The 14,442-nt window shown below is 40.0% G+C and overlaps 2 protein-coding genes across 4 annotated transcripts; both read left to right on the top strand.

The window, feature by feature from the left end:
* The first annotated feature begins 1,208 nt into the window (after positions 1-1,208).
* ecm1a (extracellular matrix protein 1a) lies at positions 1,209-2,961 on the top strand. The gene is made up of 4 exons (XM_070983975.1): positions 1,209-1,304; positions 1,400-1,656; positions 2,404-2,609; positions 2,743-2,961. The coding sequence occupies exons 1-3, from the start codon at positions 1,232-1,234 to the stop codon at positions 2,605-2,607; spliced, it is 534 nt and encodes a 177-aa protein (XP_070840076.1). The 5' UTR covers positions 1,209-1,231; the 3' UTR covers positions 2,608-2,609; positions 2,743-2,961.
* Positions 2,962-4,246: 1,285 nt separating this feature from the next.
* On the top strand, positions 4,247-12,000 carry LOC139346260 (phosphatidylinositol 4-phosphate 5-kinase type-1 alpha-like). 3 transcript variants are annotated; one of them, XM_070985252.1, is made up of 15 exons: positions 4,247-4,375; positions 4,748-4,902; positions 6,243-6,277; positions 6,505-6,591; positions 7,221-7,351; positions 7,493-7,610; positions 7,836-7,988; positions 8,131-8,430; positions 8,608-8,804; positions 8,942-9,025; positions 9,727-9,775; positions 9,864-9,948; positions 10,151-10,318; positions 10,471-10,696; positions 10,885-10,969. In XM_070985252.1, the coding sequence occupies exons 2-15, from the start codon at positions 4,854-4,856 to the stop codon at positions 10,967-10,969; spliced, it is 1,767 nt and encodes a 588-aa protein (XP_070841353.1). In that variant the 5' UTR covers positions 4,247-4,375; positions 4,748-4,853. The 3 variants fall into 3 exon arrangements, with proteins under 3 accessions (XP_070841353.1, XP_070841355.1, XP_070841352.1); XM_070985254.1 differs by lacking the exon at positions 4,247-4,375 and adding an exon at positions 11,057-12,000 and having other exon boundaries at positions 4,594-4,902; positions 10,885-10,960; XM_070985251.1 differs by lacking the exon at positions 4,247-4,375 and having other exon boundaries at positions 4,594-4,902.
* The last annotated feature ends 2,442 nt before the right edge of the window (positions 12,001-14,442 follow it).

Below are 14,442 nucleotides of genomic sequence, written 5' to 3'. Positions count from 1 at the left end.
TCAGCAGCTGGGACGACTGTGTCAGTGTCTGTGTTTGACTGACAGCAGCTGGCAGGTTAAGGCCCGGTAGGGGAACAAGAGAAGTCATATCTGAAGACCAAGCACTGATGGACACTTATTTGTGCTGTCAAAATGGATTGATAATATATATTAATATTAAATTATCTAATATTAGCTGGAAGAAACAGCTGTCAAGACAATCAAACCCTCTTTAACAGCACAATGCAGACCGCAGAAGTAACTGTGTGAGCCTTGTTTGGGTTTTAGAGAAAACCTTATTGTAGTGATTCACTGATTTTCAGCGAGTGTGTCCTTCACTCCTCTCACATGAAGCGAATCAAGGCGCTGTTTGTACCGAAACAGCATGGTACGAGATGTTCTGCATTTTCGGTGAGACTAAACCATCCCTTGATAACAGAAAGCATACTCAGACGGTTTTTGAGAAGGGAGATCGAGGGAGTTTACCGTAAGGTCTGTCGAGTTCTGGGAAAGGCGCTAGGATTGTTTTATTTTTATGGCATGCTTCTCCCACACTTTATCCAGTCAGCAAAGCATCCCTGACACAGACTTACCAAACAAGTGCTAGTTTTCTACTCTTAAGTTCATTTTCCCACAACAAATCCTATGTGGAAAGTTTTGCCTCACACAGAAGTTGGACTGAACTCAAAAGTCCCATTTTCATTTTTCAAGTATTAAAAGTATTATTATGCACAAACTCTCCTTCTGTACATTCATAATAAAATGTATTTTTGGATGTTATTGCTTACATGACTGGTTGGCTTAATAGCAAAACATGTTCTGCATGTAAAATCTGAATCTGAAAGGAATTAGTAAGTACAGGTGATAGATAAATATAGTGGAGTAAAAAGTACAATATTTCTCTCTGAAATATAGTGGAGTAGAAACAGCATGAATCTAAGATACCTATGTAAAGTATAAGTACCTCAAAAATGTACTTGAGTATAGTAAATGTATGTAGTCAATTCCTACCACTGCAGGTTTGTCAGTCTGTTATTTGTAATTAAAATTGTTTTAAGGTCATCTCCCGGTATTTTGTTACCCCCCCCAAACACACACCACCACTTCCCCTCGCCCCTTCCACCCCAACTTCCAGGCATTTCACGCCCACACACTCACTCCCCTCTCTTATATAGGCTGGTCGCTGGTCCAGTCAAAATATCTTTAGTCGACTTGTTGGAGAGAAATCTTCGTGCTGGACAACCGTACAGCTATGATTTCAATCAGAGGCCTCGCTGGATTTTGGATAATTGCACTGCTGACTCTTCACGGTGCAAATGTGGGAGGTGATTTCTTCAATTCTTCGAGCATTTATGCTTAATGTACTCCTCAAATTGCAGTGATGTTAACTTCTGTGCTGCTTGTTGTTCTATTTCCACAGAGAGCCAAAGAAACGCTCTCAATGAGCCGGACGTGCCTTTCCCACCTGCCCGTCCCACGCCTCAGAACCTGGCTGCCATTTGCCAACAGGGTCAGGGTCGTCCCAGATACCCAGACAGCTTCTTCCCGGCCTCCGGTGCCAGCCACTTCCGCCGTCGTGGAACGGCCATCAACCGTCTGGAGTGGTGGTACGGGTTGTGCTGCAGTGGACAGGTAGCACAGCAGAACACCCAGATCCTCTGCTGCGCCCAGCAAGCTGTGAGTCTCTGTGTTTGTTTCATAGTTAAGTCCATATTTAAGGTGAGGAAGCCTGACTGTTCTACCTAGAGACGTCTGTTTTGTTTTGTTTTTAAAATAAAATATAATAATATGCTACTATATATTTTCTTTATAAAAATATGCTGTGTATTGCAATTACAATCACACAAAACATTCTACCCACTTATGAAAAACTGCCAGTATTATATATATTTATATATATTATATACAGAACTGGTAGTTTCAATTAATCTTAGTTATCTTTTGGCAATTTGATTTTTTTGTAGGTTCTTCTACATAAAGTAATAGATTAAAAGCCTAGATTTCCTCATGCACATACTTTTTTTGGTGACTTTCTTTTTCAGAAAACAAGGACAAAATGCCTTCTGTAATTACTAAAAACTAATTTCAGAAGATTCACAAAGATGACATTTGTTGTAAGATTAGATTTAAGGAAATTGTTAAGCAAATTTACATATAGACGCATTTTACCACATGATGTGTATAAATATATAATATATAAATATAACTAAATTTAACAAAGTAAATGGCAAGATTAATTTATTCATAATCAAAAGCAGGTTGAATTTATGTCATGATTCCTGTCAGCATGCATGAGGATGGATAAATGGTGACAAGGGGAAAAAAAGTTTAGTTAGATTAACTGAGTGAACAAAAGCTGATGAGGATGAAGTTTCCTTTTCTCTGACTCTTGGTTAACAAGATAATAAACGTCTTTTCTCACAGTGGAAACAAGCCCTGTCCCAGTTCTGCGTGGACGAGTACGGCACCAAGACAGTCCCATATGAGTGCTGTGCGGACAGAGGAGAAGCACGCTGGGCCTGCTTTGACAGCGAGCTGCCAAACCCATACTACTACCCAACACTGGGCTACACTGCACCGCAAATCCCGGAGGAGCCAGGCTTCACCTTCAATGCAAACGCTTGCTAGAGGTGGGTGAAAGTGTCTATGAGTGATATAATAAGGATTTTGTCTAAGTTTGCATTTATGGGCTAAGATCCCGTTTGGACAAAGCTGCATCAGAAAAATGTACAAGCTGAGCAAATAATATTGTTCACCCTGCAGATCTTTGTCACAGACGCTCAGAGGAGGACGGGGCATGCTGGCCGTGTTTATGCTGCGTAAGGATGAACGGCTGAAGTTGGTTATTATTCTGACAGCTCTCCATTTTAACCAAGCTTTGTCACAACAATACATTTTTTTTAATTGCAAATGTTCACTGTTATATAACTCAAATGTGCCCAGGGTGGATTTGACAGATTCTAACATGCAGTATTCTTTGTTTTGAGTTTTAAGACAAGTTATCAGCTTTTCAAGGCACTCTTGAAAATTAAAAATAAATAAATAAATACATTCTATTGTATATGTGTGTGTGTGTGTGTGTATATGTGTGTGTACCATTTATTCCTTATGTTGTGGGGTGAGGGGTGGGGTTAAGCAAGTAGTGGTTTTGGTTATGGTTTGGGTAACTCTGCAGGAGATGAATGTAAGTCTATGTAATATCACCATGAATTATGTATACACAGCTCTGTGTGTTTGAGAGTGTTAACGTCACATACACAAGGTTATTGTTTGTGGTTATATCGTGTCCACCAGGAGTCACTGTTGGATTAGTAGCTGGGCGTGTGACATGTACAGATCAGTGATCAAAAAGAGAAGTTTGAGTGCACTTCACGGCCTGATTAGCAATATGTTGTAAAAGTCACAAATAAGTATTTTTAGAAATCTGAACGCTGTTTGAGATATTTTATATTGTACCTATGACTGTAATTGAATTAGAATTGTAATTTGCGCAAGACCACAACAACTAAAGAAGGTCATTTCCTGTTTGGCTTCAAAATAAAAGTGGACTGTTTTAAATTTAAAGTAGAAACAAAGTACATAAATATACATACATAAGGTTAATGTTTGTGGCCATAGTCATAAAATAAATATCACAAAACGTGGTATTAAAGTAAAGATGTAGTGAAAAAAAAAGTAAAATTGCTCTGCTTTGACTAACTACAAAGTAAAAAAAAAAAAAGCTGCTTACGTGATAATTCATTTGTAATTAATGTAATAATATGATATCATCTATAATGATATCACACTAGTGACAGCCATTCTCTAATGAGAACTTTTGGTACTTCAGGTCCATTGTGCTGCTTACTTGAGTATTTCACTATGTAAGGCTTTATACGTACAAATCTGATTTTCATTTGTCTTTTACATTCCTTTTGTTTAAAAATTGTAGTTATTTTATTAAGTCGCAAACCGCAGTTTTAATATAACAGTTTCCTGAAGAATATTTAATTGTTAAACCACTCACAATTAATATATTTTCAACTGTGCAACAATCCTCACACATCAGTGTTTCAATGACGTTGTCCATTTTACATTATTTTATTATATACTGTAATGTACCACGATGCATATGAAATAAATGACATACGTTTGTCTTTATTCAGGGGTGGTGTGTACACAATAAAGGTCTTAATAGCCCTTGAAGAAATCGTTTTCTTGTCACGTGGTGTTTTGTTGTGAAAGCTTCCGGAAGTCCTGTACTTTCCTTGACTAGCAGGGCAGAACACAAAACTGCCGCTTCCGCACTGCTTCCTTGTTTATTAGTTTTAGGGAAAACAGTGCCTTTAGAAGTAAAAAAAAAAAGTTATTTTTTCTTTCTCCGGAAACGACAAGAACTCCCCCACAACAGTTTCGAGTGAGTTGACTGTCTGTTTGTGTTGTTGTTCGCCATTTATTAGCATGACTAGCATGGTTAAAGTTAGAGAAATTGAATCAGTTAGCAGCTAGCTCTCTCGCCTCTGTTAAGTTAAATGTCGCAATCAAGACGTTTCGGTAACTATCGTGCTAGCTTGTTACAACACACTGCGGTCTCACCGTTCATTACCATTTCCTTAATTACACCGGGGAACGGACAGTTAACAGAAAACTTCCGTGAAGTCTCCTGCTCGGTTCATTTTCAGAGCAGCTCCTCCAGCAGCAGAACCAGCCAACGTGGCTGTTGTCAATATTTGTGGCATGAAGTCATCTGTACTATTTGCTGTTAATGATCAACTTTTTGTCTACAAAGATCCAAAGACACTTGAAGTGCTCTCACGGAGGAAACTCTGAGTTGATGTCCAGGAGTGAATCAGGATCTGAGTTTCACCACAGTCAAAGCTGAGTGTCTGGTCTGAATGGCCACAGCTGCAGAGGAGCCTCCGGGGCTGCAGGGCCCCTCTGGTCGTAAGTACTGTATTATTATCCACCGCCTTCTCATAAATCTGATGTGTTTGACCTTAGGTCGGATGAGTAACTCACTGAAGTGATACAGATACATCGGCTCAGGTTATGGATCTTTTGCACGGCCATGTTTCAGCAAGACAGGAGCTTATGAGACAGTCAGATAGTTCAACCACTGACATGTCTTTCAGCTTCTCAGTTCAATACATCATTTGTGTGCACCTCATAAGTGTAAACCTCAAAGGTATCAGGCAAACCCAGCTAAATCTGAAAGAGTCCAGTGCCTCCATGAAGGCTGTTGTTTTACAGAGGTGATGACTCAATGTTATGGTCATTTATGAGGCTGTAATTTCTGGTGTGGTTGAACTTTATCAAGATATACTTACAGATATTCTAGTATTGATTCTCCTGTTGAAATAAATGTAGTTAGTTTCTTCTTAGTGTAAGAGACTGCATTTCTTTGAGCTATGTGTGCTTAAAAAACTGGCAACTGAGTGGAAAGTAGAAGCAGGAAATGGGGCCATTTAACCTAAAAATAAAAATTAACAAAGTGTGTTGTATTTCCATAAAGTTGTGGGAACTATCCTGACTTTTAGTCTCTGATCAAGCTCTAAAATATCTGTATCCCACATTTCCCATAATACAACCAATGGCATTTCTATTAGACCCTCCAAGCTTGGTAAATACCCACAGCTTTCAAGCTTCACGCCCTCAGTTTCTGAGACATGCTTTTTGATTTAATTCAAGAGTCACCAAGGTGAGATTAGTGTCTCAGATAGTTATGATGTAATCAGGGTTGTTTTGTCAGACTTGACAAAGCTCCTCCAGTGTTTTCACACACTGTATTACCACTCAGCTGACCTTTACATGTAAATTTGGTGTGTTCACAGACAACGATTTGCCTAATATGAAAGCAAATGGAAAAACAGGCTGTCATCACGCACTATTATGTTGTTTCTAGAGAGTGTTCCTTAAAAAAAAAGAAGAAAGGGAACTATTTAGGTCTAATGTTGACTTTCAGGAACGTAACTTTCTATGATAGCGTAGAAAAAGCATACTTATCTAATTCCCGTTCCCATTCCACGCAAAGACCTGCAGAGTCAGTTCTGGAGGAGACTGTCTTCTCTCAGAGGTAATGAATGAGGTGCGTCTGCATGCTTGTTTCAAAGCTTAGCTGCACTTGTAGTTTTCAACATTAGGGAATGATGGAAGCTGTTTCAAGCTGTGTTGTTTGGTATTAATGCATCCAGTGTCAGAGTTGCTTTTGTTTTATTATGTTATTTCTTTTCCTCTTTGTGTATTTCTTCTATAACTTTTCCGTTTCCTCCCTTCTCTCATTTCAGATTCACCTGGGCCTCGAAAAAATGCTTCTCCTGAGGTGAGAAATGGCTGAATTGTTCGGAGGAAATGCATAATGTAGCTCTGTGTCAGTTAGGAAACTCTTGTTGCGTTCATCTTACACAGTTTGGAAATTACTGATATTTAGCTGACGCGTCCTCTATTCCTTCCTCTTTTAACTACGAGAATATCACGTATTGCTGCAGGATTGCATTGGGTTTTTCTTCTTCTTGTAATTCTGCCTTTCCGCCATGTTTATTCTGACAGGGTCCAAGCGCCACCATGACTCAGAACATGAAGAAGACTATTGGCCATCGAGGAATTGATCCCACTGGGGAGACGACGTACAAGAAGGTGGGAGGTCTGCTGTCACTGGCTGACATGTATTTACATTCATACACTTTGAGCTGCAGCTGACAGTTCTTGTCTTTATAGCAGGGAGGGAATCTGCCTTATTTTCTCCATGAATTACTTTGTCTATAAATTATTGGGAAACTGTGAAAAATGTCCACCATGATTTCAAAGAGCCAGAGGTGACATCTTCACGTGCCTCACTGTGTTCGACAGTTTTTGCTTAAAACATTACATAAGCGATTAATCACTTAAGCCGACAAAAGAGGTGTGGATTCATTTTCTGTTGATGGAGTAATTGATGAATCAGGCAGTTATTGCAGCTCTACACTCACTGTTCGTAGAAAAAATATGTAAAACCTTAAATGTAAAAGTCAATAAAACAGTTTTTCTGTTTCTTTACCGTCATGCCAAGTCCTTTTGTGCGAATTCCTTATAATTGGTTAATAGATATTGATGGATCTGTAGTGTCAGTTTAAAGCATGCTTACTCACAGTTCAGATTTGTGTCATTGAAATTACACGTGAGAATTTTAACATGTTAATTATCAGTTGATGATCTGTAAAAGTTACCTGCCAGTCAAACTGCATTTGTCATTTGATACATCATTCATGTTTTTTTCTCTCTTCCAGACGACGTCGTCGGCCCTGAAAGGTGCTATCCAGTTAGGCATCACACACACGGTGGGCAGCTTAGCCCGGAAACCTGAGAGAGATGTGCTGCTGCAGGACTTTGAAGTGGTGGAGAGCATCTTCTTTCCCAGGTGAGTCTTCAAAAATTATGAAGTACCCATATGTTGTAAAGATGATTAAATATTTTGCTTTATTGTGCTTTATTTCCTGTGTCTGTTCTACATTAATACACCTTATTGTATGCGTTTTAATCCTCTGTCTCTTATTGGCAGTGAGGGCAGTAACCTGACACCAGCCCACCACTATGGAGACTTCAGGTTCAAGACGTACGCCCCAATCGCCTTTCGCTACTTCAGGGAGATGTTTGGCATCCGGCCTGATGACTACATGGTATTCTTGTTTACTCAACATCTGTTGTTCTCAGAAATGTGCTCAAAAGCTGACAGATAAGTAAAGCTCTGCAGACAGAGAAAGAACTGTGAACTGGGAGAAGAGAGGAGGGGCTGTTGACAAAACTCAGCTGACAGTCGAATGTCTTGTTTTTAACCTGTAAATCTGTGTTGTTGGTTGTTTTTCCATCACGTGTCCAACCGCTGCGCCCTGGTCTGTTTGCAGTATTCTCTCTGTAATGACCCGCTGATCGAGCTGTCGAACTCTGGGGCCAGTGGATCTCTCTTCTACCTCTCAAGTGATGACGAGTACATCATTAAAACAGTGCAGCACAAAGAGGCCGAATTTCTGCAGAAACTGCTACCAGGATACTTTATGGTAAGATCTGCTGAGGGGCTTTAGGTATATGATGATATTGACCAAATAACAGCACACACAATAACACTATGGACTGAATCCTGATCATTGTCCTCTTGTCCTTTTATCCATCTTTGTATCTGTCCTCTCTGCTCTTCTTCAGAACCTGAACCAGAACAAACGGACCTTATTACCTAAGTTTTATGGACTCTACTGTGTCCAGGCAGCGGGTAAGAACATCCGCATCGTAGTCATGAACAATCTGCTCCCGAGCTCTGTACGAATGCACCTCAAGTATGATCTGAAGGGCTCCACTTACAAGCGACGGGCCTCGACAAAAGAGAGAGAAAAGGCAGTGCCCACATACAAGGACCTGGATTTCATGCAGGATATGCATGAGGGGCTGCTAATGGCGGGAGACAAGTACAGTGCTGTTTGCAAGACCATCCAGAGAGACTGTCTGGTAAGAACTACAGAATAATGCCCATCTATGAGATTAGAAGCATGATTGATTTTAGATAAGGTGATAGATAATATGATCGAAAAGCAAATAGTATGCAAGCTAAAGATATCTGGATTTTTCCTTCAACATTTGTAATCACTGGTCTCACACTATTTGTTTTCTTTGAATACCATTCAGCTTTTGCAGAGTTTTAAGATTATGGACTACAGCCTTCTGTTGGGAATCCACAATCTAGATCAGGCTTGTCAGGAGCAGGCCACCGCAGGGGCTGCGGACCAAAGGAGGCCACAAGGCCAAAAGTCCCTTTACAGCACGGCCATAGAGGCCATCCAGGCTGAGGCAGGGAGCATGGGAACACTGGACACAGAGGACAAGTGAGTGACAGTGTTTCTGTGGCCAAAGAGAGGTCATGTGTGAGGCAACTTCCTTTTAACAGTTTCACCGCAAAGAAGTGTTTACTGAGAAGAATGACAGAGCGCTGAAGGTTATTTCTGTTTGTTTCATTTTACAGGACTGGAGGCATCCCGGCACAAAACTCAAAAGGCGAGAGGCTGCTGGTGTATATTGGTATCATTGACATTCTGCAGTCCTACAGGTAAACGCTACATGTTTTTGCATATCTATACACCCCTTGTTCAGTCAGTGACACTTACCGTGTCTGCACAGCGCCGTAGCAGCTTTAGACATATAGTGTAGGTCACCTTTGGTTCACATATATGCGTATATGTCATTACGCCGCCGTGCAGTTGGATTGGTTAAAATATCTCTTCCATCGGGCACGCTTGAGATGAATGACTAAAATAGGCCCAAACTTGAGAGTAGCCTCCATCACTTACCCGGTGTGTTTGAGCTGCATATGGAGGCTGCCCTGCAGAAGACCCGTTTGTGTTACATCAAATTCATTTCTCTTCATTAAATTTTACATATTTTCTTACTGAATTATTGACAAATTATTCATCCATCACATGATTGGACAGTCTTTCTGATCATAAAATGTGCTTAAATTGTAAAATACAGCTTGCACAGTTTGGCAAGAAAAGCTGTATCTGAGCAGCAGAGAGGAATCTGTTGGAGAGCTAATCCCGTCCAATAAACGTGCACAATAGAAGGAGGTTGCTGCAGCAGGGAACGGTGTTGGCATGAGTGTATCAGTAGTAGTGAAAAGTGTTTATAATGGCTGTGCTGTCCACCAAGCATGAATGAAGCAGTGCAAGTGTGGCCTCAGTGCTCAGCCTGAACCAAAGTTAAACTCTGTTTGTTCTGTAAGTAATCCAGGCTCTCTGTGATGTTTTTCAGACTCGTGAAGAAGCTTGAACACTCGTGGAAAGCTCTGGTTCACGATGGGGTACGTTACCTCTACTGGCCTCAGTTAACAGTGTTTTATATTAAAAGATAATCATGTAAACCTTGTTGTAATGGTTCCTTTTCTTTAGGATACTGTATCAGTACACAGACCGGGCTTCTACGCGGAAAGATTTCAGAAATTCATGTGCAATGTCGTCTTCAGGAAGATCTCATGTAAGTATATACGATATCTATGAGTGCACGAGCATGAATACACACTTTTGGCCAAGCACTTTTGTTTCCTTTATTCCCTTTAAACACCACTGACAGTTTGGGATCCCCGTGAAGAGTTTCCCACAGAATGAAATGCAGAATTGTCAAATATAAATGTTTGGCTTCATGTCCTCTTTATTAACAATTTCCCTCTTGTATCTAGTGAAGACCTCTCCGTCTAAGAAGCGCCGTGCAGTGACACACGGTCCTTTGAAGAAGACAGCTGGCTCTGGGCCTCCTCTGTTAACCCAAACCAGCACCAGCAGCCAGCAGCCTGTACTCCAACATCAAGTCAGCTCCGACACCAAAGAAGACACCGAAGGAGACAACGGTAAGAACATGCAAATAGGATTTCAGGTTTCAGCCAGTGGGCTGAAAACAAATTATGCTGACTGAGACATTCAGACTTCTAGCATGTACCAGCATGTGAAGTGCTTCTTTCACAACACAGTATTAACAGTTTTCCCCTCCCGTCACACCCAGCCATGCAGTCAGGTCGTCCTGACCTCCTCCCAAAGATCTTACTGCCCAGCGACGCTGTTGGCAATGCTGCTGAAACCACCACCTCCTCCTCATCCTCCTCCTCTGGAAACCCTGGATTTGCTCCCACAAGTCAGCCTCCACCTTCCTCTCAGGCTTCCAGCCGGTCAGTCGGAGCAGATTTAAACAACACATTGAGCAAAGAGCAGGAGCACAGCACCCCCAAGAGGTAAGACGGAAAAGTACACATGAAGATCCGTATCTTCATATCGTATCGATCCTCAGCAGTATATGCATATTAATATTGTATAGTTATTACATAAATATGCTTGAAACTGCAAACATTCAGATCAGTAGGTATATTCAGATGTAGTGATGTATTTTTCCATAAAGTTTCATAACGTATGTTGTTTGCAGAACTCTTGAGGAAAGTATCGGTGCTGAGGACGTGATCTCGCTCAGTGACATCGTCCCCAACGCAAACAAATGCTCTGTGAGTTGATAAAATGTCTCGAGGCTCTCAGACTTTTCTGCGACACTTTTCATTTATGCAGAATGTTTTTTATCAACCACTGCTTTTGGTTCACAGGTGTAGATGCGGGAAGGAGAAACGGACTGAAACGAATGTGGAGGATGGTAATGCGTGCGGATTAAATGTTACAGCCCCCCTTGGTGTGATTTGAGGTACCACAGTTGAAAAGTTTCATAGTGTATCAATGAGACCAAGTAGAAGAATATGAAATGATTTTTGTTGTTGTTGTTTTTGCACTTTGATTTCCAAAATCTTAACATGGGTTGAGCACAGTACTGGGTGGTCGTGTTCTGACACTAGTAGGTACATGAATGCTGTGGATACTGAACACTATTATTCATTTCATAGGAATGTTTCTATGCACAACCAAAGATCGTTCTGAGCACTAATGTGCTCAACTCAGCCAGCATTCAGTGTAGAGTGTAACATGAGGACTTTGCCTTTTATTTCAAATTCCTTGTCTCCTTTTTGGAATGACTTCCTCTTTTGTGTTTACCAAATTGCTGTAGCGCATCCTCATGCATACTTTGCTCTGTAAGTGTCTGTCCCACCACCCAAAGACCCGAGCTTAGAGTACTGTCTCTGCTCTACGTTTGACTTAGACGCTTTAACACAAGACCGTATTATTTGGGTTTGGAACACAGTTTTAAATAAACGGGTTTATTTTTTAAAGAAATTACTGTGTTCATAAAAGGTAAGCTGCCATTTTTTAAGCTTACTCTGAATGCAAATCATGCTGGAAAAAGAGGTGATCCTCAGTTTGCAGTCTCTGTTTAACCAGCTGCTCTAATGGACCTGTACTACTTTAAAAACTGTGAATCCTAAATGTCATCTCTCGTGTTCGGGTCAAAGGACTTGTTTTTATGCGCACACACTGTCTGATCAGATGTCTGTTTCAGATTTAGTGAGTCGTAACAAAACAGTGACCCGGGGCCTGTCTCATGAAGCAAGACTAGTGAGTTGGTGAGCTAGTAAGTTTGGAGTGGACCTCGTCTTTTTCAGTGTCAGAGTGCTCAAGTTCTGTTGCTGTGGAAACCAGTGCACCAGACAAAACCAGCAGGGGCTTCTCTGGAAAACAAACACCTCTGCACGAAGTAGTTTCTTAGGGGGAATTTCTTACAGGATCCCAATGAATGAAAAAGCACAGCATTCACAAATGCAAGCGTGACATTATTAAATCGTGGTACAATCACTATAATTCATATTTTTCCTTACAGTGTGTGGTACTGGAAACAGTAATATACTAAATATTTGCAGTATAAGCAGGTGGCCCACTATGGTTATAAATCAAAGAGTAGCTAAATCTGAGAAGTACTTGCAGTAACTAAGCTTTACTGTTGTAGTGTTTGCATTGGTTTGGTGCATGCTTACACTGTGTAGGTATTCTTACACAGCGGCGATGAACGTGACTTTGCAAGTAGGAATATTTCCATAGACCTATTGATATGACACTGTCATAAATAACAGCACGTCACTGGCATTGTTAACGTCATTTATGCTAAGCATCTTCAAGCATCACTCAGTCGTCCATGAGCAGCAGCAGTTTGGTCCTGAAATGCAGTGGTTTGCACCATTTGCAGGCAAAGAAAGTAAGAGCTTCTGCAGTTTGGACGCAGGTACCACCTCCCAGCCAATGAGCATTAGGCTGTTTTTGTGTTCTATAGTTTACATTTTAACCACACCAAAAGAGATTTATTAAATTGGAACGAACACTGTTCTGTATGATGAGTAGAATAGAAAGACTTGCTTTAGCGTTTTTGTCCTGAGCAGATTTAACTTGTTCAGAGAAACAAACTCGGGTAGGACACGCAGGCCTAAAGGGAAATTAGCAGTGGAGGTCAATAGGTGAACGACCTACTGAATACAGGTTAACTGGGAACTGACCTGCTGCACAGTGTCCTGTAAGAGTATTTACTGAGATACCAGATGAATGAAATTCATATGGAAGTTGAATAGAAAATTATATCTGGCTCTGAAATACAAGCCAATAATAATAAATTTACATGAGCAGGTATATGAAAAAGACATTATCAGAAACAGAAGACATTATTAACCAATCGGGTTGTAAAAATGACTCCTGTTAATTGGTTATATTAATTATAACGTTGATATAACTTGTTTCTGCAGTTTCCTGTCAGGGATGACTTTTTTCACCACATCCCTTTTGCTCTTGTTGATTTGTTGATGTTTCATGCGATGGATTTCTAAACCCAGCCTTAACAGACCCAGTTGTGTGAGCTTTGTGAGACCGGTTATCCAGAGTCGTCAGTGTTAAGTATAGCGAGGCATGAGACGGGCCCGAACCATCGCGTAGTTGTTATTTTTTCATTATGGAAACATGGTGATGGCTGCCTGCTGTGCAAAAGTACATAAGACAAAACAGTTTGTCTATTACCTCCAACTAGTAGATGTAGTATTGATGGTTTGATTCAAGCTGGTTTTAGCACTCATTAATTTGATGTTAAAGTTGGGTCACTTTAACTTGCCAAGTTTTACAAAATTGAAAATGCAGATATGTGTTAGAATTATATTTCAGTCTGACAGCATAAGAGAGTTCAGTAACATTCAGAAATGCTTCAGCTATGCAACAAAAGTCTTTGTTTACTCCATATATATTCCTCAATGAACAGACTGTGCAATACCTTAAATGAATTGACAATTTTCTAACAAAGATTAGATGAACAAGCCTCATTTGGGCGTTTATATACATCCTGTATGTGGATGTTATTTTATTCTGCAGGCAATGTTCTCTCCCAATATTTAAAGTAAAACTGTGCCTTACTGTAAAAACTCCAAAGCAGTTACACACAGCCTATGAACCAAAATGTAAATAGTCACATGTATTATAGTATTTATTACTGTATGTATTGCTCTGGTTTCCAAAATGTTTATTAATGGTGAGGATGGATTCAAAATGTGCCTTTCTCTTGCACAACAAACCTGTATCTAAGGCATGCAACTCTAAAAGAGTAAAATCTTTGTTCCTTGTGATGATTTTGATTATTATCATAACAGCTGTTAAATCATCCTGTATTTTTTTCTGCATAATTTGTTAATTCATCTTCACTTGCCTTTTGAATTATACATGTGTGCACATCTGTATACAAGAATCACAACAATGCCTTTTCACACAATATATATTTAGATGTTTTCTCTCTTTCTCTTTCTGTCATGTTTTTTTGTACACTTGTACCTGAAGTTATTAAAGAAAAAAGACATGTTGCTTTTGTTCATTGCATTGCATTATACAGATCACCTTTTATGTCTCTAATAGTGTTATGCAATATGACTACTATACATACTGTAAGACGATATTAATTCGTCAACCATCGGGCATTTTTGTTAATTTTTCTTTTTTCTATTTCTTGATGTATTACATCCTTGCAATGTTTCAGATTAATAAACATGACTGGTTTATGGAAATGTTGGACTTTACTTTATTG

The sequence above is a fragment of the Chaetodon trifascialis genome, chromosome 17, assembly GCF_039877785.1.
Source record: "Chaetodon trifascialis isolate fChaTrf1 chromosome 17, fChaTrf1.hap1, whole genome shotgun sequence".
NCBI classification, from domain to species: Eukaryota; Metazoa; Chordata; class Actinopteri; order Chaetodontiformes; family Chaetodontidae; genus Chaetodon; species Chaetodon trifascialis.
The sequence above is the reverse complement of the archived record's forward strand: the minus strand, read 5'-3'. Positions and strand labels throughout refer to the sequence as shown.